At 33.2% G+C, this 24,478-nt stretch overlaps 3 protein-coding genes across 3 annotated transcripts; 2 read left to right on the top strand and 1 right to left on the bottom strand.

The window, feature by feature from the left end:
- The first annotated feature begins 1,405 nt into the window (after positions 1–1,405).
- On the top strand, positions 1,406–9,231 carry LOC113520461 (uncharacterized). Its single transcript, XM_031908469.2, has 2 exons — positions 1,406–1,513; positions 6,806–9,231. Exon 2 carries the CDS (start codon positions 6,842–6,844, stop codon positions 9,134–9,136), a length of 2,295 nt encoding a protein of 764 aa, XP_031764329.2. The 5' UTR covers positions 1,406–1,513; positions 6,806–6,841; the 3' UTR covers positions 9,137–9,231.
- Positions 3,238–6,194, top strand: LOC113520462 (uncharacterized). Its single transcript, XM_052892028.1, has one exon. It carries the CDS (start codon positions 3,267–3,269, stop codon positions 6,192–6,194), a length of 2,928 nt encoding a protein of 975 aa, XP_052747988.1. The 5' UTR covers positions 3,238–3,266.
- A 1,043-nt stretch (positions 9,232–10,274) lies between the features above and the next one.
- On the bottom strand, positions 10,275–17,439 carry LOC113521109 (PAX-interacting protein 1-like). The gene is made up of 7 exons (XM_052891977.1): positions 17,348–17,439; positions 16,463–16,579; positions 15,766–15,987; positions 14,400–15,445; positions 13,388–13,487; positions 12,436–12,512; positions 10,275–11,317 (listed from the first exon to the last, which is right to left on the bottom strand). Exons 1-7 carry the CDS (start codon positions 17,351–17,353, stop codon positions 11,245–11,247), a joined length of 1,641 nt encoding a protein of 546 aa, XP_052747937.1. The 5' UTR covers positions 17,354–17,439; the 3' UTR covers positions 10,275–11,244.
- Between the last annotated feature and the right edge of the window lie 7,039 nt (positions 17,440–24,478).

The raw sequence follows: 24,478 nt of genomic DNA, 5'->3' as shown, positions 1-24,478 counted from the left end.
ACCCATTTCTATCTGTTCTCCATTAACCGCAGGCAATTTTTTTACCTAATTTATATCTTTTTATGTTTGTACTTTATCCTACGATATTTTAATTACCTTTTCCAATTGTCATTACATATTTATGTGTATTAGTTGAAATAAATAAACAAATAAATTACCAGATTTATCATAACGTTTCGACCATGTTACACCGACCGTGGTCACGAGTGGACTGACATAGCGCTGTCCTGTCTTCGTTTCCGAGACAGAAGTATTTGCTGCTACCCTCTCATTGTCCCACTTTACGCAAATTGTGTCCCTGTACTGAGGGTTTCTGCATACAACACTGGTCGTATATTTATTCGATGCATTTACCGATTGCACACTACATCGAGGTTTTCGGATTACTGAGTTCCAGATCGCTGAGAGTTTGAAGCCGTCTACTCGAATGTAATTTTTGCTTCTTGATTTCAATCGCTTCACGTACTATTCTCGAATAGAAATTTCGTTCGTGGAAAGGATATGCGGACGATGAAACTCGATCCGATGCTTGGCACCCGTTTCCAATAAATGTCGTACAATCGTTGATTTGCTAGTTTTGGTATTTAAATCATGCAACGCGGAAGTTTAAAGTACTTTTTTTTATATTTTAAGTGTTTTTTATTTATTTAGGTATATCAGCTCTAATGTACCCGAAACTGATTTCTCAGATAAATAAATAAATAAAAATAATTTTTATTCAAATAGTTTACTTAATTAACTTAATAATAAGCATTTTTGAATAGTCATTTTTTATAACTCTACCGCCCAGTTCGGTATACAATATCAGCTGAGAAGAACTGGCAAGAAACACAGTTGTTGCTTTTTCAAATAAAAGTTAAATGTACAACAAAAATGTGACTCGATAAAATGACCATCACAAACTTCGTATTGATAAAAGAAAGAAAAAAGCTACAACGCTACAATCAATCACAGTATTCATTGAAAAGATTTTATCTACTTTGCCTACACATGAAAAGAGAAGAAATAATAAATAGCATTAGTTTACAGAGATATTCAAAAACTTCTAATTTAGACTCAGCTAATACAGATTGAATAAGTTCAATATATAAACCATTTAGATAAAAATGACGCGTAAACTTACCATTTTCCTTCAGGAGGGTCGTCAGCTTGTTATTCTAAGTTGCATAAAAAAACTGTCCTCTTTCCATCGAGTTTATACGACTCTAACAGTAAATATCGTCATGGTATCACAATTTTTGACAATGGAGTGACCGAAACTGTCCTTAAAGATACATATTTGTCTAAAGGTTAACAAAGATGATGTCAATTAAATGATCACTGGCATAGTAAGAACAGTCTTTGATATCTTTAAAAGAAACCTAAAAACAATTTGTCAAAATTATTAAATGTCACTCACAAAATTCTCTATAAGTGACTGAGGTGAAATCGTATAATTTGTCTGAGCATAGCAAAATAAGTAAATCTCTCGTGACCTGATTAGTTAATATAATATGACTTAGCTAATATTTTTGTAAGTAATCTATACTTATATACTTATTATACATATATAATATAATATCTTTCTCTCAGGAGGACAGGAGATTGTTAGTAATACACCTTATCAAGTCGACCTTCACGCGGTTCCCCTAGAAACCATCGTGGTTAAATCTAGTGAATTTTCTCACGATTGGCTAACTGACCTGTTTTCATCGTCACCTATCATCCCTCACTGGTGCCCCGCCAGCGGATACCGATAGCACAGGCGGGGTTACCATTTCATTATCACCCATTAAAAAGAAAAAACCTTTCTCTTTCTCTCTCTCTCTCTTACACACACACACACACACATACTGAATAATACACATACATACATACCTTATACAATAAATAGATGATTTTATTGATTGTTACATGGGTGTTGGTAAAATTGCTGTACATAAACTAATAGTTTATTTACATTATGAATACAAAAGTATAAATATTAACTTGTACTTTTCCACAATAAAGGTGTTATAATAAATACTTGATGGGGAACAAAGGTCCTTGATTGGCGACCCCGTACGGGCAAATGCAGTATATGACAGCCTCCTACTAGATGGACTCAAATGCACTGCACTGCAAAGAGATGCAGGTGGCTCAGGACTGTTCCTTATGACAATCCATGGAGGAGACCTATATTTAGCAGTAGACGGATAATGGCTTAATTATAATTGTTTGTTCCACTAAAGTATTTTAATATCTCTAAACACGTAGAAGTATGGTAAAACGAAGTACAATTACTACAGAATAAGCTCGGCCCAGTTTAGAAATCAATGGAAAACTTTTGGCATAAATCGCCATTGTTAATATAAGATATGGTTCCTTATTGTAAGGAAAACTATATTTTAGCTTATGTATAAAAGAAAGTTACGGTAGAGTGGCCAGCAAATGGAAGACGAAAAATATTAAAATCGTCTCCATTTGTTGAGCGCTGGCGACCGACCGGAACTGCTATGTATGAAACACTGTTGAAATAACAACAATTTAAGTTATTTTTTTTTTATATACAACTTAGAATGGCAAACAAGCTGACGGCCCACCTGATGTAAAGTGGTAACCGTCGCCTATAGACATGAGCAGTACCATGGACATAACAGAGTATACTGTTTCGCCCATGATACCCCCCATGCGTTGCCATTCCTGAGGACTCAGATGTTATTCTTCTGTACGCTGTAAATTCACGCCATATCCCACCCTTCAAATCGAAACACAGCCATGCAAACACAACTGCTTCACGGTTGAAACACGAATGGGGCAGAGGTATTTAATGTTAATGATAATAAATCTTACACAAATATATACAATTTCCCTGAGTAGCTATTTATATTTATAACTAAATCTTATGCAAAGTCTCACAAAAAGTATATAAATTTTCAAACAAAAATCTATTTCTAATTTAAATAACAGTATATAATATAATTTAACAGAAATAATATTTGAATTAAACGACTGTATCAGAACAAATGGAAATTGACTAATTAATGCTGTAATAATGTTTCTTTAAATGATTCCATAAAGATTACCGAAACTGCGTTCAAATATGAAATAATTTTGACTATCATCTATGTAAACGGTATAAAGCTTCAAGTGTAACCATCAAACACTACCAGATCACGAAATTATTGGTCGTTAAAAAATTCAATTACATCTAAAAAGAGATATGAATAACTCAAATTATGAAGAATACTAATATTTCTGCTTACAGAAGACGACAAAGAAGTCCACCGATACGAAATACTCTAAATATGGGCAAAAGTAAGAGTAATAAAAGTAAGACGGAAGATACGCTTGTACTATTCAAGAAGTCAAACACCACTCTATTTACTCATTCCAGGACATGCTCAGGTGTGTCACATCTTTATACCAATAGTGCTATTCTACAAATCAAGAAAAATTTATCGCAAGCTAAAGAATATTATGTATACGATGACAAAGTTAAAAGAGATTTCAGTTTGGAAACTGATATTTGTGTTTTAAGACGGTATTATAGAAGTAAAAGGAGTAAATTAAGTCGAAAATCATCGTCAAGATTGAAATATTCAACAATTGCAGGCACAGAGATAAGAACAATTGAAGAATTTGAGCCAAATGCCAGTGCATGTGGTGATAATAGCAGTAAAACTTCTATTGTAATGGAACCTAATTTAACTAATATAGATATTACTTCCCTTATGATAGAGAACCTTAAAGTACTTCTAAATAATTGGATCAAGACACATGTATTGGAAAATAAAGAATTAAAACAAAAATTTGACGCTATTCTCGACTCTATACTGGTCAGACTTGAAACAAGGAAACCCGAGAGACTTTCATCTTGTACAACTTATGTTATGGATAAAGACAATAATAAACACAGAGGTAAAAGAGGTACTAAAAGAAGTACAGCTGTAACTTGCCAATATTGTAAACAGAAGCTAAGACCCTCAGTAACCAGTGGTTTATCTCAGGAGAAAACTCAAAGAAAAGACTCCTATTACACAGTACCTTTTCCTTACAAACACATAAAAATAATTTCGACTTTAAGTATACCTAGAAATTTTCATATGCAGACTACTGATTCTAATGTGTCAATGAAGAGAAAACAAAAGGTAAAAAAATATAACATCATTAATACATCTAAAAATAAAATACACAGATTATTTGTTACTACGTCTACTTTTAATCTATTAACAGTATCTTCAAATTCAGATATTAAATTTTGTGTACCTAATAAAGAAAATAATGAAAGTGAAGATAACAAAAAAGAACAAATCATATTTTTTCCAAAACCAGTTAATAATAGTGATAAAACTAAATCAACTACATCGTTTTGCATAAATAATATTTTGAATAAAAATCAAGTACATAAAGACGGATACTTAAATGTAACTCCGAGCCTTGTTAAAAGCATTTATGCCGCTGATCCTGCAAATATAGCCAGTAGCAGTAAATATAAAAAGAATAGTGACAATTTTACTATGACTGATGAAAATATGTCATACGAAGTAGCACAAACTATATTAAATAATTGTAATTCAAAAGTACAGTTTCATAAAGCAGAAATTTCAGGTGCTAAACGAAGTATTAACATATTAAAAATTATAGATGAAAAAGATCAAAGCGATCCCATGGTAGCTATTGATTTCATAAATCAAAACGTAGAGTTACCTACAAACGACGTATCTAAATGTTATAACAAGGAAACAATTAAGGATAGCCAAAGTACAAAAAATATTCAGCTGTTGAAAAGAAAACTAAAACGTCAAAAACGAAAAAAATTACGATGTAAATATTATTTTAGTCGATATACTCATTTTAAAAAAGGTAATAATTATTTGTTGGAAAAAAGAAATATCTTAGGACATTTAGACAATATTTTAAACTATTTTTCCACGTATAGTGATCATAAAGATATAAAACTTGAGATACATATGAATATTTTACCTACGCATAAAAAGGAACCTAAAATTAATGTTAATAACAAAAATAATCAAAACAAAACATGTGCACTCAAAGTCTCCCATAATAAATTTACCACATTTGAGACTTCTTTGGAAACACATAAATCAAATAAAGAAAATACTTATATATTTTCTGAACATCATCCGAATATTATTCCTCTTCTTGATGGATCTATGAGTCAAAATAAGTATATATTTCATAGTGAGAAAGCAATGGCTGAAGCAAAAGATGTATTTAAAAATGTTTGTAATTTTACAGACCGTAGTACGACGACTAATGAATTTGCAATATCTCAGGAAATACGTGAACTTAGGGAAGTTGTAAAAGAGTTAGTAGTTACTGCTGAAAAATTAGTTAAAGACTATTTAAAGAAACAAAATATACCAAAAGTAGCCTTGATGTCAAATAACACAACAATTAATAAAGCAAGACAAGATAATAATAATATATCATCAAATCAGCAAATACAATCTAAAGGAATCCAAATTTCAAATATCATTGGAAAATCACAGCTTTCTGGCTTAAAACTAACAAAGAGCCCTAAGAAACCAGAAGTTTTCTTAAATGAATTAGCAAAACGGAGTACTTCATATCATATTATAGAGAGTGAATCAATATTAAAAGTGACTGATATGACTTCTGCTGCCATAGATAAAGCAAAAGAAAATAAAACCTTACAATGTTCGATTAGAAGATCTAAATCTCTTTTTGATATGACCAATTCGATGCGTAAAACACGATTACATACCTTTTTCTTCAGCGGGAACTTTAAAAAGAATAAGAGTAAATATCAAAACTTTTATCAACAACAACTAACATGTTCAAAAGAAAAATGTCTTCAGAATAAAACTTCAGGACAGTCAGGCAAACTTAAATGTAACAGTTCTCCATGTTTTCCTGAACCTCCACACGAATATAATTCCAAAGTTATTATTCCTATAGAATACGATGATCGCGATCCTGGTTGTTCGCCAGAGTTTCTAAATATCGACAAACCCAAATTTTCTGTTCGAAACCGAAAAGGTATAAATTTCTGCAAAGGTTTATTATACTGCATTTTGCTGTGGGTGCCAGTTATTATAATTGCTTACTTATTTTACTCATATGTAATACAAGATCTGATAAAACCTACTACTTCACCATCAAAACAGATAAATAAAACAACTAACACGTTAATTCCAATTAAAAATTCCTCTAGATTATATTTGAAAGTGTCCGATTTAGGTTTTTGATGATTTTATTCTCTTTATTATTCCAATAAAGTATTATTTAACATTATAATCAAACGCTTTATGTATTTCTTAAATAGAAATCAATATATTATTTTACCAAAGAGAGACTTTGTACAAAGGTCGTTTGCTTGGGCACCTCTGTCCTATTCCTGTTTCTACCGTAAAGCAGTTGTGTTTGCATGGCTGTGTTTCGGTTTGAAGAGTGGAATATGGCAATGAATTTACAGGGTACAGAAGAATAACACTTTAATCCTCAGGAATGGCAATGCATGAGGGGTATCATGGGAGAAAACCTGAGTCATTAGGAATGGCAACGCATGGGGGTATCTTGGGCGAAATAGTATACTCTGTTATATCCATAGCACTGCTCATGTCTATAAGTGACGGTTACCATTCTCCATCAGGTAGACCGTCAGTTCATTTGCCATTCTAAGTTGCATAAACAAAAAAATATGATTCATTATTATTAGTATAAGTAACATGTATATTAGATATTAGCTTTGCATTACCATTAAATAATGAGTTCTTTTTCGCGATAAAAGTATTTAAAAATGTATGTTTTATATTCATTTATTATCAAGCTATTGACGTTTTATCTATTATACTCGTAGATACATCGCACCGAAAGGAATACAGGCTATGATATTATGCAAGCTAAAAATATTGGAAAAAGGCCGAAATCCTTCACACGTTACCCCAAGTTTATGTCAACTTGTGTAGTATCATTAGAGGTGCAAAAGACTGATGATGACATAAACACAGCGCAATGTCACAAAAAATGTCCTGAAGCTAGTATTAATTCTGTAACACCAACTTTATCTTCAAAAACAATCACTTTGGATCCAACTAATGTCATCGACCGTAATTTAAATATAAAAGAAAATATAGACGAAACAAAAATTGTTATAGAAGACGACAATCTATGTAGTGATACAGAAAACTATCCCCATGATACGACTAACAATGAAGTTGAAAACAATATAAGGATAGATCATTATAACAAACAGCCAGAAATAGTTTTCAATACCACCAACTTTCGTGAAAATTATAAAAATAATGTTAAATACGAGTATATTTTTTCTAAAAAGAAATCTAAACAATTTAAACGTCTGTTTGAAAATAAATATAAAAATCATAGAAATAATAAGACAACGAAATTGAAAAACTATTATAGCAAAACGAAGAAGAAATGTCTCTGTACACAATTAAAGAAAGGTTCTAAATTAAAGGTTTTAAATTCTAACTCTATAACAAATATTGTTTCTAAGTCAAGGCTCTTAAAAAAAGTACTAGCAAAAGAAAAGTTACTCAATTCAGATCAAGCCTTATTTTCAGATGTAATAAGTTTGAATGAAAATGAAGGTGGATCTTTAACTTCTTCGCCTTCTACTGCTAAAGGGTCATTTTTTAGTTATTCGAGTCAAAACACTTTAATAGATACATTTAGTACAAAAAATAATTATAGTAATTTTGAAGCTGTTAATTCACATATTCAAATAACATCAGACAATCGAACGCCTTATAAAATGGATAGCCTTAATGTTGCTGTAGCTGTAACTTATAATGAGCCAAATGTTTTCAATAAAGAACAATCCATTGAAAATGGAGATATAAAAGAAAAAATACTATATGAAGAAAGTCTGAACAATGCAAATAACATAGCACAGCCTCATAATGGTTTAACCTCTCAAAATATCAGTATTTTATCACAAAATGACAATGAAAATTATTTTACTGTTACTAATTTAATAACATCTAAAACGAGTGATAAAACGCTAATCGGTATCCAAAACACCTCAAAATTAAACTTAAGTGATGATGATACTTATGTAATATCAAACACAAGCTTAGATTTTTATAAATCAAGTTTAAATTCTGACTACACTTTGACAACAAAGTCCGAAATAATACATTTTGTACCTCCTTCATTTATTGACATTTCTGCAAAAGATCCATCTAACAAAGTAACTTTACTGGATGCTGTTATAAATATGGGCTTGTTTCCAGATATTAAACCTTCAACTAGCTCCGTAAGTCATTGCACTGAAAAATTAAATAATGTTATTATAACTGATTTACAAAATAAACTACCCCTATCTAGAAGTTTAAAAAATAAAGGTGATCAACCCAATAATATAAAAAAGATAATGTCAAAAAATTTGTTAAAGAAAACCTACGACAGCGAAAAGGAAATTGGTATTAATAAAAACATTAACTTACCGAATGAGGCTACTGTTAAACATATTCTCCAAACACAGGATGATAAACAAAGAAATAATGACTTGAAATCAAGTCATCCGACTAATATACATGAACTTTGGGATAGACTTGTGATTATTTTAGATTTTACAGTGAAAAAACTTGAAGATACTTTATCAGAAAAAATCATTAAGGAATTAATAAAAATAATGCCCCTATTTGAGAAGTTATCACATCCTATACCTAATGTGAGTATACAAACTGATTCAATACATGTATTTACAGAAAAAATAGAAGCTGTTGAAGAAGTTTCCATTAGGAAAGACAAAATCGATACAATCGATGAATCATTACAATGTGATATAGTAAAGAACCGTGTTATTGATAATCTTATGTTGAGACTCAGCATTGAAAGCGCAAAACCTACTTGTCTGGAAACAACGAGTGAAACGATAAAAACACTTAAAAGTCCTGAACTTATAAAAGATTATCTAGAAATTCTGAAGCCTCCCATAAAAGACTCTCTAATAGAAACAAGTAAAGATGAAACAATAACGATATCTACAGAAGAGCCTGGTGTACATTCTATGGAATTTTCTAGATTACAACATTTGAAATTAATTTTTAACGGCCCCATAAATTTTGTTCGGGAAAACTGGTTAGTTATTAGTAGTGTCCCAACTTTTTTTGCTCTAATGTTGTGCATTTACAGTATTATTGTATTTTTAGTGAAACCTTGGTGACTTCAGAAATTGTCATACGTGTGTAGAGTCGGAAAAATATTGTTTTTAAAATATGAGGTTGATTTTATTACTGTGATAATTTGATCACAATTTTTTTTTTTATTATTCGACCTTATGTAGGTAAAATTCAGTAACTAGATTCCTTATTAAATGTATTAACCATAGACCGTCGCATTGCATTTTTTATAATCTTTGGATACAACGATACAATTTCGCACTACTCTGTGTTCTTTTTCTTATTTTTATTAATGTTAGTGTTCTGTGTAAAACGGCTAAGGCAACGTAATAATAACATAAATCTGGGTTAAACCATAGATAAAATAATAATACTAAACTCACTCTTGGGAATCGTTATGGGGCCTCTTAGGCCATAAGAGCCTTCACGTTTTACGCCAATAACTTATATTGAAATCACAGCTGCGCCTTTAGCGGATTATTTCAAAACTCATTTTACCGTAGAAATTTGACGTAAAAGTAACCAAAAACTAACATTACTGCGTTTAACAAAATATCCGTGTAAAGATCATAAACGTGGAATTGAGTTTGTTGGTTTTTTACCTTTTGGCGCGGACACTGCTTCACCATTCACTATAAAAGATTTACAGGTACTTTATGGGATGAAAAAGGATATAAGCTACTTTTTATCCCGGTCAGTTAACTATAGTATCCCTTTCTTGCGGAAGTAGTGGGTAAAAGTTAATATAAAAACAAATCTGTTTTGAATTTACATTCAGGGCTGAAGAATGATCTTGAAGACAATTTATAACTTGTATTTAAAATACCAACGGTGTAACCATTGGTATTTTAAACAGTTTCAAGACAATACGATTTCTATAGCATCGTATGAAGTTGCAACGTTGTTAAATGATGTTAAGGAATTATGATTTGTTTCAATTGTTCTTAAAATATAGAAAAAAAAAGTTTTGTTAAAATTGTCATGAAATTAGTGACAGATCGACACGTTTAAACAACTAATTGATTTTTTATTTATACAACTAGTGGATATTAATAGACTGTTTTATTGTCGGCCAATTGTTTGTTAACTATTTTAAACAGACTACGCAATGGAGAGCTTGTTTAAATAAAACGTCGTTTTTTTTTAATAAATAATAATTTATTATAATTATTATGGAATTATAAATATAGAATACTACCTACTATAAATATGTAATTTACTCATTGTCAGTATGAATGCAGTTATTACTGAGTATCCAACTTGACGTTTTTAAATCATAAAGGTGCTTACAAACCATCGATGTTACAAATTTGAAAATTCACATATCAATTCGTAGGTACCTTAGTATGTACTTAAGTTTTTTTTTAAAGCGTATTTTAATATCTTAACCCCTTACTTATTAATTATAAACGCAAATATATATTAATATTATAAAGAGACAAGTGTCAACATAATTCATTGTTATTTTTGCCTGCTAATTATTACATTTAAGTTCAACAGAAGATAAAAAAAAAATAAAAAAAATTACACAATAAACTATCCTATATCCTATAAGAGGTGAAAGATGAAACGCCTTTGGAAAATTAACAAAAAAATATTTTTATTTGATTTCCATTGAATTACGGGCAAAAAATGAAGAGCAATTGTTGGAGTTAAAGTTGTTTTGCTGTTTTAATGCTACGTTCAGATCTTTGGTATAAAACATAAGTAGTTTGATTTTTAGTAATCGGCTGTCGTTTATTCGTCTTATTTATGGGACTTTATTTTTCATCTATCATAATAAATGTATAAAATAAATATTACATATATACTGTCAAAAACTAAAAAAAAAACATCAAACGTATTGCTTATGCATGGCTATGCCATTCGTTTTATGTGGATTTACCATTTATTATTTGATTATTAATTATTGTAGTATTGTTTTTAAAAGACATTTTCATTTTTTAAATGTATATATAACTGAAAAATAGAAAATTAACATTTTATGTTTGTCATATCCAACAATTTTGTTTAAAACAACAAATATAGCAAATGCATAAAATTTTTGTTGTCCAGTTGTAATTATACTTTGTATACATGATTGTATGTAGTTTTAATAAGTAAGGGGGTGTCTGTGGTAATCATCGTCGCCGTATATAATTGACTATTGTACTCAGTTCTGTTCAGGCGCCAGCACTAAATGTCCGGATCTGTCCAAGGTGAAGACAGGACGTACCCGGCGGCTCCTAAAATTTAAATAAAATTATTTAACATTAATTCGCTCCATTAAAAAATAATATTCAATTATGTGTGTATTTCACTAGAGTACTCTGACCACGCATTTTTTTCACAACAATAAAACACATTGCTTTGACAACAAATAGCAGTACGAATATTAAGCCATCTAGCGAGATTCTGAGAAACAATATCAATCTACAAAACCAAAAATCGCGGGATAACAACGTTAATAAACATAAAAAATGCGAGCACGTCGAAATCGTAGAATGGCCGTTTAGAGGGTTAATAAAGATACTGCGTGACAAAAAATACCGTTGAATCGATATCCTTAGATTTTCTGCTAATTTGTATTAGATTATCATAGAGAAATGGCATGGAGAACAGTTCCAAAATACCGGAATCATGCCGACGAACTCGCGGGAAATAGTATTGTATTTAATTTTTTTTAAACTATTATCCTTGACCAAACAATTTATATGAAATTTTACATTTACATTTAGACAGATTCAGTGAAAAATCCAAAATTGTTGTTTTTGCCATTGAGGTTACTCTTAAAATAAATCCCAATAAATCGATATTGAAATTGAGACGTTTCGCACTCTCGAATTGCAACACTAGCGACGTAATGGTTCCATATTGTTCTGATAGATGCATATTAGTGTAACTTGCCAATGCAAACTATTGTAAATCGATCCCAATTATAACCTGTTTGATATCGATATTAAATTCAAGAGTAAATCTGTATATCCCGTTTAGTTGAGAACTAACATATCGAATTTCACATTAAATATATCTATATGGGCACGTTAATGTAACATTTGGCATAAAGATTTTTTTTTTGATGGGTGAAAATGAAATGGTAACCCCGCCTGCGCTAACGGAATACGCTGGCGGAGCACCAGTGAAGGGTGATTGATGACAATGAAAACAGGTCAGTTAGCCTATCATGATGAATTCATCAAGAATTAACCATGATAGTTTCCAGGGAGAACCACGAGGCGGTCGACCTGGTTGGGTATATTGCTAGCAATGGGATTTTTAGTCTCTATTACTAACAATTCCTTTCTCCTCTGGCATAAAGGTTAGACCGGTGCAGTGAGAGCAGGATTTAGTTTAATATTTTTACCTCAATTTAGCGCTTCGTCTCTTGCCATCAACAGCGACTGCACTCGCTTCCGCTACAGCTGGACCATCAGTAGTTGCCTGCAAAATAATATATTTTAATATGATTTAAATCAAAATTATTGAGCCTTTAAAAAAGTCTGTCCACTTGAATGCATCCATCCTACTCGTCTATCTGCCGCTGAACAAATGGCAGATGACAGTGTAATTAGAGGTTACGGAGGCATTAGAATATCTTAGTCCTCAAAAATACATGTAAACTATCATGATTAGATGACCGTTACAGTGTATTCTATATTATTCACAGTGCTATTCATGTATATAGGCGATTGTTACCATTTGTCATTAGGTTTCCCTTAGTTTGTTTGCTATTCTAATTTGCATAAAAGAATCGCATAAAGAATTTCATCTAACTTTTACCTGCAAACTACTAAACTTTCCTTTGCGTGACCAGGATGTATTGATTGACCGAATTAAAAATTATCCTATGTCCTTATTCATTCTAAACACTACGTATAAACCAAATTTCATGATCGTTGGTTGTCCTGTTAAAACAAAGCAAAGTGTTACAAACAAACTTACCTTTAACATTTATACTCATAATATATCACTTATCTTATATTCGCATATGGGGTGAGCTAAGCTATTGCACGTCGACCCATTGGGATCTTTTGTGCTTCCCCCTGCCTTATACCATCATTTCATAGATCCTTTGTGTTACCTTAACGATATCCCGCGGTTTAAGATATTTGTAGTCCCCTGGTTCTGGAGCCGTTCCCAGTAGACTCATACGCATACTTGCCAACGAATCACAGTTGCACATCAAGTGTTCCATGGATTCCGATTTCTCCCCGCATAGTCTGCACAGTGTGTCCGAAGATAGACCCATCTTGTGTAGTATATGCCTTATTGGCATATGTCCAGTTAAGGCACACATAATCAATAGTATCACTTACTTCAGCAGTAGATTCTGTGGTTGTTTGATAGTTTGGGTCCAATTGAGCTCGCGGTACCGGGACGGGCGCTCCGTACTGTGTGTACACACGAGGTTGTGTCCTGTAATAGCACATTTTAGATTTTAAAATATAGACCTTGATTTAACTTACATATTCTTTACAACTACAATAAGTTCCTAGACAAAAATTTTGAGCCTTCCATACCTAATAAGTAATATAATCTATCCTGTATCCTATTCTGGACCATGCTAACGTAAGTTTTTTTGAATGTGACTTTTTTATGCAACATAGAATAGAACCTGATGGAAAGTGGTAACTGTCTACATGTGTCTACATCTGTCATGATACCCCCATGTGTTGCTATTCCTGAAGACTAAGGTGTTATGCTTGTGTACCCTGTAAATCCGCCACCATATCCCACCCTTCAAACCGAAACACAGTCATACAAACACAACTGCTTCATGGTTGAAATACGAATGGGACAGAGCTACCAAAGGAGACGACTTTTGTACAGTCTCTCTCTGGTTAACTGAGAAACTAGTGACTGAGAAGTTACTGAAGAAACTTGTTAAACTAATCGCTGTATCTTTTTTTTTTAATGCAATTAAGAACATAATAATAAGAGATGGACGCGCCATGTTAATGTGTGGGACTCACTATTTCTTTTTTTTTTTTGTCGTTTGTCAACTCACAATACTTAGCATAATACTCAGTTTTACTTGCAGAATCTTAAATGGACGTTAATGATTTCAATATCTCATCCTCTATAAACTGAGTCGCGATAGCTGTGTATATTATCACATTAAATCAACCATTTATATGACACGATACCTGATCGAGTTGAAAAACAAAACCTACAATCGGCTTGCCATCCAGCATACATATTAATAAGATCAGAATTCATCATGTTATAGTGACAATATGGTAATGCTGGGCTTTGTTACACACTATTAACATATTTACGTGACTTAAATCATGGCACTTAATTTGAATTCTATAGGAATCTACTAACCTTGTGCCAAAGGCTGTGGCGACAGATGTAGCCGTCGAGCCGTCTTGATCGTCTGATTCATCATCTTCGACACCGTTGCCTTGTTGGTTCACGTCTAAACCGCTTTGAAGGAACGCATCCTGACCCTGGTAGCCCTGTTGAGGGAACTGGCCTGGCTGTTGACCCACAGACTGTGGCTGATTTGGAATACCCTGGTTTTGGTTAGGATAGTTCACTTGAGCTTGGGACAACAAGAGGTTCTGTTGTTCTTGAGGAAACTGCTGAATGTTTGGCTGCTGATAAAGTTGGGGCTGGTACGTTTGTTGGTACAGCAACTGAGGGTCTTGCACCTCAACATCTTCAGTATCGGGCCTAGGTTGTCCGTAAACATTTGGATTTACTGGTTGTGGTTGACCAAATGCGGGTTGCGCTTGGATTTGTGGAAACTGTTGCACTTGCGGAACCACAGGCTGATACTGATTCAATGGTTGCACAGGACTTGGAGCAAAACCTGTGGGTTGCTGCTGTGCTACCAACACACCAGGGTTTTGGAACGGTTGTTGATTCTGAACAACTCCTTGCGGTTGTAGCACTTGTCTTTGAGCTAAAACTGACGGTAAAGCTGCGAAGTGAGTCTGAGCATCATATCCCGATAGGACTTGTCTTTGAGAAACATCTCGAGTTGGTGGTACGAATAATGGTGCCCTTAGTTGTCCAAGTTGCTGTATGGGGACCAATTGCTGCTGGAGTTGCAATTGAGCTAAAGAACTTAAGAAGAATTCCCCAGGATACTCTTGCAATCTCTGTTTAGAAACTTCAACTGAGGTTTTTGCATTCTTTTGTGGTTTAGATTCTTCTAAAGTTTCCCCTTCATTCAGATCTAAAGCTTCAGTCGTTGATGGTGTCTCAGTCGTAGTGAATGTAGGTTCTGGAGTAATAGTGGTGCGTGGTACGAATTGTCTGGGCACAGCTGGGGTTGCTTGTCCGTTAGCATTATTTCTTGCCCGTGCAGTTTCTAATTCCTTTTGTCTAGCATACTCTCTGTACCTCTGTTGTTGTTGTTGGTACTACAATAAAATGTTCATGAAACTTTATAATTATTTTTTTTTAATAATCAAAGTATACAGAAAGAAGTATTATTGAAAATATTGCAATTATTTATGTTTTTATTAAATTTACCTTTTTTTAATATTTCTAACTATGAGAACTAATTTTAAAATCTTATAAACTTTTGTTCTGTACTTATTTTCACTATCCTCTTTATAATTATATTCCTCATTATATACACAAGTTTTCTGTCGGATAATTCCAGATGAGACGATTAAAAGGTTAAACGTGTAATTGAAGTGATGATTATTATGTAGCCTAGTGTGATATTAAATCTCACCTGACTTTGCTGGAAACTCTGATCCAAGTTCTTCAAATCAGTCTGCAGAGCTGGTCCTACATACTCCTGTCCATTTATTGGTGAACCTTGGAAGATTGGTAGCTGTTCCTGTGTAGGAAGACCTTGAACTGACACGTCCTCTTCTTCGGGAGGTCCATATTCATTGTTAGGAGTCAGCGGTCTTCGAGGATCCACTGGCAAGTATTGCTGTGATGGAGTATTCTGTAAACAACCAATATCAATTTACCTCTGCTCCTCCACAGATTTCTGTTTCGAAAGTTAATTGGAATGGATCTCTTTCACGTGCAAGTCGGGATGTTGCTATTCCTGTACATCATCAGGAGTGGAAATACATACTTAAGGGGCACTTTTAATATAAAGGGTATAATCATGGAGCTGTTCATACCTATAGGCGACGATTATTACCTTCCACCAAATTGTTGGCTGCTTTGTAAAAAAGTATTTTTATATCTATCTCTAAGATAGATAGTTTTCTTTTTTCTTTTCGTTCTTTAACGAATCGAGTAACGTTAGGTTTTATTCTAACATCTCTTGCTTCATCCATTTTCATAATTCTTACACAAATACACCAGTTCAAGATACTTCTAATATCTGATTATTACAGGCTAGTCTAAGCCTAGTCTCGTCAGTTATTTGAACCTTGACATTTAACAGATTGTCAACTATTAGAACGTACCTGTCTCTGTGGTAACTCGAAAGCTGGACCAGCGGGTCTGAACCCACTAGGAGGGTACGGCGCTGGCGCCTCCCCTAATACTCCACTCAGGGCCAGGAATATCACAGACAGCAGCTTCTAGACAGAAATGTAATTTATGTGAAAGTCCTTTTGATAAAGAATATTGCTAGTAAGTAACAAACTCTTCCCCCCTAGTGCTACTTCGTATATCTCTAAAGTTTACTTTTTTTATATGAAATTAATTTTTTTTATCGTTTTACGACTTATACCTTGATGAGAAAAAAAATTAATTAGACATTTCCGTTTAAATGGTAAAATTAAAATTCAGGGACTGTCACAGTGTAAGAACTACCAGTAACCAAAAGTCACATTCCTAGCTGAGTTGTTTATTTTCCTAGCACTTTATTTTCAACTAACTTCAAAAAACAGAAAGTTAGCCATTTGATGTAAAATGTTTTACAATTTGATATAAATACATATTTTTAATTTATCTAAATCAATGTTGTATTTAAAACAAATCGTTTTCGCCATATAGATATGTTTTAGTCTAATTTGGGGTTGCCGATTTAATTTTTTTTATCTTGATAGAAAATACTGCATTTCAAATCGTTTCACATTTTTGACCTTTGTTAGTTTTGTTAATAATAATTCGGATCATTTACTACATCCAATATCTCTGAGTACTAATTAGATATGCGTATAGTCACATGTATTCACGTCACGTCCCTTGCGGGGTAGGCAGAGGGATGTTTTATCCTAATTAAAATATTGGTATGAAATTATAAACTCATAATTCCTTTTCGCAAATTAAAATTCTATGATTATGAAATATGTACACAAATCACACTACACAACACAAATGAAACACAAAATGCGTGTAATCACCTTCATTTTCGTTCACTTTCGCTTTATGTCCTGCGCCTGCGCATCGCTTTTATAGACAATTGTATCCCATACATTGTCATTCGGATCGCGCGCAAAATCGACCTTACGGACATATCAATTGTACTACTGCCAAAAATAAAAATACCACTGGATTTCCAACTCTATGTCCTTTTAATAAGTGTCATATAAATTTTTAGGGCCTATCTAATTTGTTTGCTGGTGTTATTCCATTTGACATAAGGTTTTTTTTAAGGTTGCGTTATAGGACGCTACCATCATACTCTTAAGTTATGCTAGCTACACAATGCAGACAAAATTATTGTTAAGTAAAGTAAACCAACTTATTTATTTTGACTTAAAATTTTATACTAGCTAACGCTACAAACATTGTCCTGTCTCAAAATATCATCTGTTTCAAAATTCAAAAAAAGAATCAACCAAACATATCGTTCTTATCTCCAGTATATTTGAGAATGTATATAAAAATTAAGCTTTTTTTCTTTCTAGAGTTCTCGACTCTCTAATTAGTTTACAAATCAGTCTTCCTGATGGAAAGTGGAAAAAAGTATGAATAATCTATAAACAATTATCATCTATCTATATTTAAAAGAAGAAATTACCTGACGAATCAAAGTACATCTGGGACAGAAAGCTAACTCCAATAATTTAAAATAAAAAAAAAACAATTTCAGTCATGACTAAACCAGTTATATTTATTTAAAAACTATATTACAAAACCGATTTTTAGAACATTTCTATGACACCACTCTGAAAGTATTTCCTTTCAAATAAAAATAGAATTATCCTTATGACATATAAATGACGATGAAGGATTCTTATTTCTGACGGGATTAAGATAATAGGTTCTCTGAGCGAAGCCAAGAGAAATAATGGCGTTATAGTTAATCTACAGACACGTCGGTGTGTAGACAGCATAAAATAAGGATTGTTACAAGTCTATAGATTTTATTAAACCCTTTTAATTATTTTTAACACGTCCATCTGTGTTCTGTAGTTACGTTGGAATTATAAATTGAATTAGACAGTTTAATTACTTTTACACGTTTATACCAATGTCAGTGTGACTCTTTAGATTTGCACTAGTTGTCTTAAAAAAACTAGGTTAATTCAATTTTGTTTTTTATTGCCCATAAAAAATATATTCGAATAAACCTCTTTTTTGTTTTTTTTTTTGTTTCACGATATCAATACCAATCTTTTAACCAATCATGTTAGTCCTTTTCCCTCAATGCCAATGTATATCTCATATTTAGATTATATAGATTGTCTCCATACAAATGCTTCGAGAAAAGCGGTTCAACTTTTTCATACAATTTTGCATGATAAACAGTTATGAATATTTTTTTGGTTATACAATTTATAATGGCAAACTAGCTGACGGCCCACCTGATAGAAAATGGTAAATGTCGCCTATAGACATGAGCAGTACCATGGACATAACAAAATATACTGTTTCGGCCATGATACCCCCCATGCGTTGCCATTCGTGAGGACTCAGGTGTTATTCCTCTGTACCCATTAAATTCACGCCATATCCAACCCTTCAAACCGAAACACAGCCATGCAAACACAGCTGCTTTACGGTTGAAACACGAATGGGACAGAGGTACCCAAGCAATCGAATTTTGTACAAAGTCTCCCTTTGGTGTTTCCTTTATAACTTCTATAATTTTTTTTTTTACTACTGTGGTGGCAAACGAGCATACGAACCACCTGATGGTAAGTGGTTACCGTAGCCTATGAACACCTGCAATACCAGAAACATTACGCACGCGATGCCGACCCTGAAGAAACCTCTTTACCCCTCTTTTGAAGAACCCCATATTGTAGTCTCTTGGGAAATATTTATTTTGTTTTATAATTTTTACATCTTTTTAATGCGCAAAAACTCATGTTATTTATTAAATAATTAAATATATATGTACGTCAAGATCCATTGTGTGCATACGTACAAACATAGCACAATAATTAAAAAACGAGTCGGCTAATTTGACAATTAGCTGACAAAAAGTTGGCCTGTTTTTTAGGCTCGAAACTCTATATAATCTAATTCGACTCTTTTGTCAAGCTTTTTTATCTAAAAACGTCATGTATCAATGATTTACTGTCGCAACTTGTAGACCGCAAAAGTCGTGGGTTTGAATTCAACCGATATCAAAAATTTTCCCATCATCAATTTGATTAAACCATTATGTATGTGGTGTTATTGAATGTTATATAGAGGATTATGTTTTAAAATCATAGAGCGTGTGCCAATTTACATTACCTTTTCCCACTGGTAAGGATAAGCAAGCTGTAGTGCCAATAAGCTGGTTATATAACTCGAAGATTTATATAGCCCCTCCTTTTCCCGTGGGTGTCGTAAGAATCGACTAAGGGAGGGCGAGGGATGGTTAGTAGCGTCCCTCTTAAAACGTCTCTAAAGCCTAACTGCGGTTGCCAATTCGTCTGCGAAACGTGGCAAAACTACTGGCAAAACCCCCTAAGGGGGAGGCTTATGTTCAGCAGTGGACAGTTAAAGATTATGCTGATGTTTTAATGACTTTATTAGTCGTGTGATCCCGGCATGAGAAGAAAAGATTGATGAATGTGGAAGAAGCGAAAGAGGTTTGTTTGAATCGAAGCATTTGGCGTTCCATTGTTTCTGCCTACCCTAATGGGAGACAGGCGTGACAGATATGTATGTATGTATGTATGATCCCGGCCTAAAATAGGCTACCTTTTCATTTCCTGTGGGTGTCGTAACAGGCGACTAAGAGAACTTTATCATTATGAGATGGGCAGCAGCGTTCCTTTTACATCATCAATGCCTAAATGCAATCGGCTATCCGCTTGCCAAACGCCGCAACTACTGGCAACGCACGTTGTGCACGCTAATCTCAAAAACGGCTCTACCGATTTGAATGCGGTTTCACTAATGCGTTGCGGTTTGCTCCACTTAACATTTATTTTTTATTTATTTATTTATTTAATACATTTGTACACACCAATGATACGTAAGAATATGACAGAGGTAATCAAATGTACAAAGGCGAGCTTAACTCTAATAGATTTCTCTTCCAGCAATACCCAAAGTGGAAAGGAGCATTAATGACAGCGGGTACAGCGGTGTACAATATTGTGACAATTTTGTGTTTGTTTTAAATCAATCGGTTCATAAATAAAAAAGTTATATCAATCTAAAGAATCACATATAAAATGCTATAAAACGATGGACAGATGATTATTTATTACTCTTCCATAGTCAAAAATTACTTAGAAGTGATTTAGTACACGGGTAGATTATACCCTAATTTAGCACACAGAATACTTTATGTACTTACGCAAGTAAAATCGTGGGATACAGCTATTACTAAATACATTTAGGTAGTTCTGTGATAATTGCAACAAAACTTGATTATCTTTTCATTAAGTACAATTGAAATAAAACATAACAATATTTTTTTATTTCCTAAATAGAAACTTGCAGGAAGTCAAGTCAGTTGACACATCATGGCGAATTCATTAGTAATTAATAATGGGGATGTTAGTACCCATTATAAACTCTGTATTTGTATAAATATTAATTTGAACGATTTGACAGGAGTCTCGTGTCAATATATTTAAATCCAGAACAAGTCCGAAATTAAAATCCCAAAATATAATAAATGGTATATAGTATAGCTGAATTGTTTATACATTTACATACATACATTTCATTATTTTAAAATATACATATCAGTAAAATTTTTTCAAAAACAATTCTAAATTAAAATAATATTCCAGTAACCATTTTTTTAACCGTCAGGATTTTTTAAATGTTAGATCGATTTGTAGTAGCTAAAGAATTCCCTACGATGGACCAACTGACTTGACTTATAGAGCACTTTAGACAAGACTTGATATATGGGGCATATTACAATTTCTTTTTAAATGAATGATAAAGGAATGGTAACCCCGCCCGCAGTAACGGTATACGTTGGCGAGGTACCAGTGAAAGATGATCAATGAAGGTCAAAAGGAAAGCTTTTAAGGGTTATCATTTCATAGCGCAGGCGAGGTTACCATTCCATTATCATCCATTAAAAAAAATAGTAGATAACTATTGCATTGCATAAATTAGGTTTCAAATACAGTTCTCGGTCAAGCCAATTTTAATACATATTCCTCTTTCCATTAAAAGAATACTGTCAAGGTGAAAATCAATGTCTGAGTTCCAATGGAAATCCTTAACCAGAAATTAATTTATTCATGCATATACGTAGACTGCTAAAACCAAAACTCAGGGTTAACATAGAATCGATTTTTATGATAAAATTTCCTGTAACTATATAGGTACCTTTACAAATACAGGAAAAAGTGATTACAATCGTGATCTGAATCTTCAATGAATAGCAAGATATAGCTGTACAAAAGTCGACTGCACAGGTACCTCTGTCCCACTCGTGTTTCTACCGTGAAGCAGTTGTGTTTGCATGGATGTGTTTCGGTTTGAAAGGTGGAATATGACAGTGAATTTACAGGGTACAGAGGAATAACACCTGAGTCCTCAGGAATGGCAATGCATGTGGGGTATCATGGGCGAAGCAGTGTACTCTGTTATGTCCATGGTATGTTCATGTCTATAGGCGACGGTTACCACTTTCCATCAGGTGGGCCGTCAGCTTGTTTGCCATTCTAAGTTGTATAAAAAAAACACTCTATCTATATAATCTAAGGGTACCAATTCATAATCGGTTAATTAACCGTTTCGATTTATTACTAACTTCATTCAGCGAGTGTTCCCGTGATGTTTCCAACTAAGCTTGGTTGGAAGGAGGAATTATTCGTAATGCGGAATACCAGTCCCATTGCTACCAATATATCCTGTCAGGTCGACCTCTCTGAAAACCATAGTGCTGAATCCCAGGTGCATTCATCACGATGAGCTAACTGACTTTTCATTCTCACCTGTCATCCCTCGCTGGCGCACCGCCAGCAAAAAAATCTAGAAAATAATTTTATATTATCATATATAAAAAAAATAATAAGACGTTAATTTGTATCAAAGGCACTACATAAAAATAGAGGGGAGAAAGGATTGTAAGTAATGGGGATTAGTAGCCCCATCGCTAGCAATATACCAGGTCGACCCCCTCGTGGTTCCCCCTGAAAACCATCGTGCTGAAATCCAGACGTATTCATCACACTGGGCTAACTGACCTGCTTCATCCTTACCTATCATCCGTCACTGGCGCACCGCCAGCATACACCGTTTTCCGCGAAGACGGGATTGGCATTCCATTATCATTCATTAAAAAAAAAAACTAAACTTGGTTACCTTATCATTAAGTTCTATTGAAATCGACTACACATAAGTAGACATTTTATAGTGTCGGGGTCAGATTGTTTCCGATTACAATTCGCGGCTCGTCGAGGTCAATATAATACGAACGTGCACCGAATCTAATACAGAATAATTACACTCATGAAAGCTTTCCTTAATTACTCTGTCATTTATAAATATTTAATAACTACTCTGTATATATGACTGTTTAATAAGTTACTCTGTGACTTACAGGTGTTGAGTGTATATTAATATCATAACATTTTTTTTTATACAACTTAAAATGAACAGTTGACGGCCTACCAGATGGTAAGTGGTAACCGACGCTTAGACATGAACAGTACCATGGACATAACAATGTATACTTTATCTTAATAAATGTAATATGTGTAATAAATTATTCAAAGGGAAACTGTACAGTCATTCTCCGTCTACGTGGAACAGAGATCATGCTACCTCAGTCCCAGCCGTGGTTTTCCCGCGAAGCAATTATATTTGCATGCCCGTTACAGTTTGAAGGATATGAATAAATGGATGAATATACTTTTTCTCAAACATGCTTGGAAATGTGAGGTTTATTTTGACAATCTTCTTCGAGATAAATCAAAATTGCCGTCCTGGCCAGATACATGCGGGCAGCGGCCGGCAAAAGTTGTATGAAAATCCATAACTATCGTGTTTTGCGTCCAGATAAATTACTATGTAAACTCATATCTGTTCTGTAATAAAAAAATGGAATTACCTTTTACTTCGAAACATGGCTATGGAAGGTAACTAGTAAAATGTTTTATTTAAATTTCGAACTGGTTTATAAATAGAAAGCTGTTTATTGAAAAAAAAAACAAAGGAACATTATGACGCATCAAAAATTATGGTTCTTTATTCATCATTGAACTTGAAAAGTAAAATTGTGCTTTTGATTTCCGCGCATTGTTTGAGAAAAGTACTATACAAGCCTTGGCCACAACTAGGCATTGATGGACTCACGTGTGTGTGCCTCGGCTACGCCTCGGCCCACATTTGCAGTCCATCAATGCCTGTTGCTGACCGCTGCAGTAATGTACTATATTTACATTATACAACATAGGAATTAAGCTAGAAAACTAATAAATGTATAAGTACAGTATGGCGGTCTTATTGCTTATAATATTGTATGGTATTGAATATGATATTATATGATAGTGAAACAGGGTATGAAGGCATAACACTATAATCCTCAGGAATAGCTACTTTTCTACAATGGCTGTTAAAGTCTGAACGAGGATTTTGTACGATTTCTTATATAAATTGATTTTTACAATTTTTTTTTTTTGTTATATGTCATTACCATAGCAACGCGTGCATTTCTTACTCGCCAGTATTAAACGTTTTTTCTAATGATTGTACAATGGCAAACTAACCGATAGTTTGCCATTATAAACATCATTAGAAAAATTGTAAAATGAAATATAAAAAATAACTAATATTATTTACCAATTAAGTATCAGATAATTTTATAATTTTTAATATTTCTAAGAAACTACGCTATGCTACCAAGTTCAGGAAAGGAATTATATATAAATAATAAAACAGTAATATATTTACATTTTTTTAATGCTGAAAGGATATTGATTGACGGCAGACTACAAAAAAATATTTTCCATCGAGTTTATATACTTACTTCATAAACACAATTAAATTTTCGTTTTGTCAAAGGTTGACTGGGAGAGAATGCTATATAGTATTAAGTCCGCCTTTTGTATAGAGATTTTTTTGTAGTCAATAAAAAATAAATATATAAAATAGGAAAAATAAAAAGACACACA

Source organism: Galleria mellonella, unplaced genomic scaffold (genome assembly GCF_026898425.1).
Source record: "Galleria mellonella isolate WM207_F2 unplaced genomic scaffold, CSIRO_AGI_GalMel_v1 utg146, whole genome shotgun sequence".
Taxonomy (NCBI): Eukaryota; Metazoa; Arthropoda; class Insecta; order Lepidoptera; family Pyralidae; genus Galleria; species Galleria mellonella.
The sequence above is the reverse complement of the archived record's forward strand: the minus strand, read 5'-3'. Positions and strand labels throughout refer to the sequence as shown.

What these genes read in the sequence shown, in the direction of transcription:
- LOC113520462 (XM_052892028.1), top strand. Translation starts at nt 3,267, where the DNA reads ATGGGCAAAAGTAAGAGTAATAAAAGTAAGACGGAAGATACGCTTGTA.
- LOC113520461 (XM_031908469.2), top strand. Translation starts at nt 6,842, where the DNA reads ATGCAAGCTAAAAATATTGGAAAAAGGCCGAAATCCTTCACACGTTAC.
- LOC113521109 (XM_052891977.1), bottom strand. An exon ending in CCACAGAATCTACTGCTGAA is followed by an intron (nt 12,513 to 13,387) that starts GTAAGTGATACT and finishes ATTATTTTGCAG; the next exon opens with GCAACTACTGATGGTCCAGC. An exon ending in AGACGAAGCGCTAAATTGAG is followed by an intron (nt 11,318 to 12,435) that starts GTAAAAATATTA and finishes TTTAAATTTTAG; the next exon opens with GAGCCGCCGGGTACGTCCTG.